Source organism: Sinocyclocheilus rhinocerous, unplaced genomic scaffold (genome assembly GCF_001515625.1).
Source record: "Sinocyclocheilus rhinocerous isolate Xijiao unplaced genomic scaffold, SAMN03320098_v1.1 scaffold115, whole genome shotgun sequence".
NCBI classification, from domain to species: Eukaryota; Metazoa; Chordata; class Actinopteri; order Cypriniformes; family Cyprinidae; genus Sinocyclocheilus; species Sinocyclocheilus rhinocerous.
This window is the reverse complement of record NW_015650001.1, coordinates 2816087-2819661: the sequence shown is the minus strand read 5'-3', so window position 1 is coordinate 2819661 and position 3575 is coordinate 2816087. Positions and strand designations below refer to the sequence as shown.

General features: G+C 39.3%; 1 protein-coding gene across 2 annotated transcripts in view; it reads right to left on the bottom strand.

Moving 5' to 3' along the window:
* The window catches only part of LOC107711265 (collagen alpha-1(XI) chain-like), a 70372-nt gene extending 68009 nt beyond the window's left edge, over positions 1-2363 (bottom strand). For both annotated transcript variants that reach the window (XM_016516229.1, XM_016516230.1), the window contains exon 1: positions 2117-2363. In XM_016516229.1, the coding sequence (XP_016371715.1) occupies positions 2117-2195 (79 nt within the window). In that variant the 5' untranslated portion in view covers positions 2196-2363. The remainder of the gene's footprint in view (positions 1-2116) is intronic.
* Positions 2364-3575: the final 1212 nt, after the last annotated feature.

Sequence of the window (3575 nt, the reverse complement as noted above, 5' to 3'; positions counted from 1 at the left end):
TCATGGCCTTTACTTGGACTGAGCTCTGCTCTCAGGGTTTGAGCAACTTTAACAAGTTCTTTGAACTCAGTACTAACTGCTTTCAACTCCATCATGTCAGCACGAAAGGCTTGGTGTGTCTGCAGCAGCTGTGCATTCTCTCTGCGAATGGCTTGGAGATCATTATAGTACTCAGGCTCAGGGTACCTGGGCTGCTGGGCTGACATGAATGACTGAAGTATGTTTTCACTGCGCTCTGTGTAACTGAAGCTTGGTGATCTCAACCTAGGACCTGTGCGAGGAGCAGCATCATCATAGAGGTAATCAGGATTGTCCCACGATGACTGGAGAGGTGTCACATGGGCCGGTACATCCCAGGAGGGTGAGATAGTAGGTTCAGTTACAGCTCGGCGCAGCAAACTTGTACAATAATGCCTCCTACTGGATGCACCTGGAAATACGCTATACACTATCAAAATAGGAGTCCCTCAATAAAAGACTTCATTTCTCCAAGTCTTTATACATTAACATTTTTTTTTTTTTCAAGAATAATTTTAGTTTCAGTTTCAGTTTACTATAATAACTTTGCACTTTCCCAATGCTTAGAAAAAAAGCAGTTATTATATAAACTTTATATACAATCACTATAAACATGCCACTGACCGTTTCACATTAAACATAATAGCAGCATGAGTAGGTAATGCATTCGTTTAATACTTTTCATGCTTGTCACATACAGAAAAGTCCAACATTATAGTTGTATAATAAATTAATTGTGTTGGGTACACTAATACTGCTGATATCAAAGCAAGTTTTCAGTTGAAACTGCCCACATCTGCAGTCTGCTCTGGGTTATGGTGTTGACATATATACTACATTTGTACAATAGCAGATTTGGCTAACTGCCCAAGAGGAATTTTAATCTAGTGGAGTAGGTCAGTAAGCACTCATTCAACTATGTCTCAAGCAAACGTTAAACTGTTTCACAGCAAACCGACACGAGTCACGAGCAAACTCAAACATGACATGACAGTCTGCTGGAAAATTTCCTTCCTTGACTATTCCAGTAATGGAAGTCAGGTAACTACACCTGATCGATGATTTTAACCTAATAGAGCATACTAAAGACAAAAGAGTAGTGAAAGCAATTAAAATGGGTATAATAGAAAAACTAGAAGTGTTGTGAATTGTAACACCATCAGTTTAAGCTATTAGAGGGGGTGAAATCACTGTCACACATGACCACCACCCTCCTGAGGTGACAACTAATGAATTACTTTGTTCAAGGTAATGGATGTTAAATGACAGAACTATATCATTTGAATCAGCAAGTTTGTGTAGGCTATTTACTTTACAATATAACCAAAATCGGTACAAAAAAAAAAAAAGGAAAGGAGGGTTGTAACAATCCCCAATGTATTTCTACTGGAAAGTTTGAGCAGATATAGACCTACATTTCACAAAATGAAGAGACTGAGCAACAAACAAACTGTTCACATGAAAAGAGGGTGGGGTTAAGTAGGGTCGTGATGGGGATGGCAAACATTTTTAAACATGTAAATTTGATCATCACAAAAAATCGATTCGCCAAAAACAACCAAACTCAGTTCAAAAAAGAAAGTTTCATTTTAAGAAAAATACTTGAAAAACTATTTGAAAACTATAGAAATAGTTTCAAATAAGCTGTTGCCTAATCTATGTTTAAACACTAAAGACAGCTGCAAAGCACCGAATAAATAACGGGAAAATAAACATGCAGTCTAAACGTAGGTAGAGTGATTTGGAAATTTAGTGGCTGTCAGTCATCCTCAAACTCAATGAACAAGTTTAAACCGGCGGAACATAGCCTATTCGACATTTATCTCAAGCTTCCCCCACCCACATCAATAAAAGCTCGTTATAAAATGATTAAGGTAAAAAAAAAAAACTCTCAAGTGAAATACGACACGCCCGCAGATCGTAACAAAACATTTTGAGCAACTTAAACTAAAACAAAGGTTATTGACTATTGAAGCCGCATCTGTAACAAGTGCATAGGAAATAAATATGTGGTTTCAAATTATGAAAGGATATTTGATTGAGAACAAAAAGCACTGTTAAAAACTATTGTTTTACGTTAAAATGTAGGCTACTTTACCTGCATGCGTCGTTGTGGTGCACAGAGAGAGAAGCAGCGGCACTATCACGCAGACCGCAGTCTCCTTCAGCCGCCTCATGTTCAGGACGCGTTACCTCCTCTCGAGCGCTTTATCACACAACCAGCAGATTACGACTGAGAAAACCCAGAAGCCATAAGCCTAAGAGAGAGAGGCGAGTGCTGCTGCGGTCTGTAGTTGCACAAGATGGAGAGGCTTTTTTTCTCTGAGTATCCTCCTCTCCTCCAAGACCGCTAAGCTCTGTCCCTCTCATTCAGTTTCTGCCTCCTCTCACTCCTTTCCAAACTTTCTCCCCCGTCCCCTCCTCTCCCTCCAATGATGCGTTTATCTCCAGAGTCCGGTGCTAAACGGTGCCTCCAGAGGACACGTGTCAGAAATTGGATGTGTTGTGACGTTGCTGTAATGTATAGGCCTATATAATGTAGCCTGTAAAATGCATAGAGAGAGCACATTAAACTAGCCTAAGCTGATTTACTGGTCTAAGGCTGGCCTGAGGACTAGTTTTGGGCACTTTTCAGGTATTCAGAATTAGAGACCTTCTTAAAACCAGCCTAAGCAAGCTAAGATCAATATGTAGGCCTACTCAAAATGTATATATACAGTGGTGGCCAAGGTCCTACTGACACACTACAGAAAAAACATAGAAATAACTGACTTAAAACCATTTTTAGCTGCTGAAAATACTAGTGAAAATACTAGCCACCACTATATGTACGTGTATATGAGAAATTTCTGTCATTACTCACTTACTCACCCATAGGTGTCCAAGCCTTGAAATTCTTTGGGGGTTTTTTCTCAGCATGCCATTTATTGTAATAATCCAGTGAGATTTTTGTTTGCACAAGGACTCTGACAACAGCCAGGGCTCCACAAAGAGATCTGATCTCAACATCATCCAGTCTGTCTGGAATGACAAGAAGAAAAAAACTAACGAATACTAGCCACCACTATATGTACGTGTATATGAGAAATTTCTGTCATTACTCACTTACTCACCCATAGGTGTCCAAGCCTTGAAATTCTTTGGGGGTTTTTTCTCAGCATGGCATAAACAACTATTTTTTACTCCATGTTTCCTCAAAATTCGAGAACAAACTGAGACAGACTAAATCCAGAAGAACTGTGGCAACGTCTCCAAGATGCTTCAAGAAACCTACCTGCAAAGCTACCTGAAAAACTATGCTCAAGTGCACCGAGGGCAAAAGCTGCTTTAAACGCGAAGGATGCTCACACCAAATGTTTATGTAATTTAGTTAATAGAAGTTAATTGATAAAGAAAATCTATTCATGACATTATTTTTGACAGCATCCTCATTTAACAGCATTTTTACACAAGTGCCTAAAACTTTTAACAGTACTGTAGCTTTGCAGGTAGGTTTCTTGAAGCATCTTGGAGACGTTGCCACAGTTCTTCTGGATTTAGTCTGTCTCAGTTTGTTC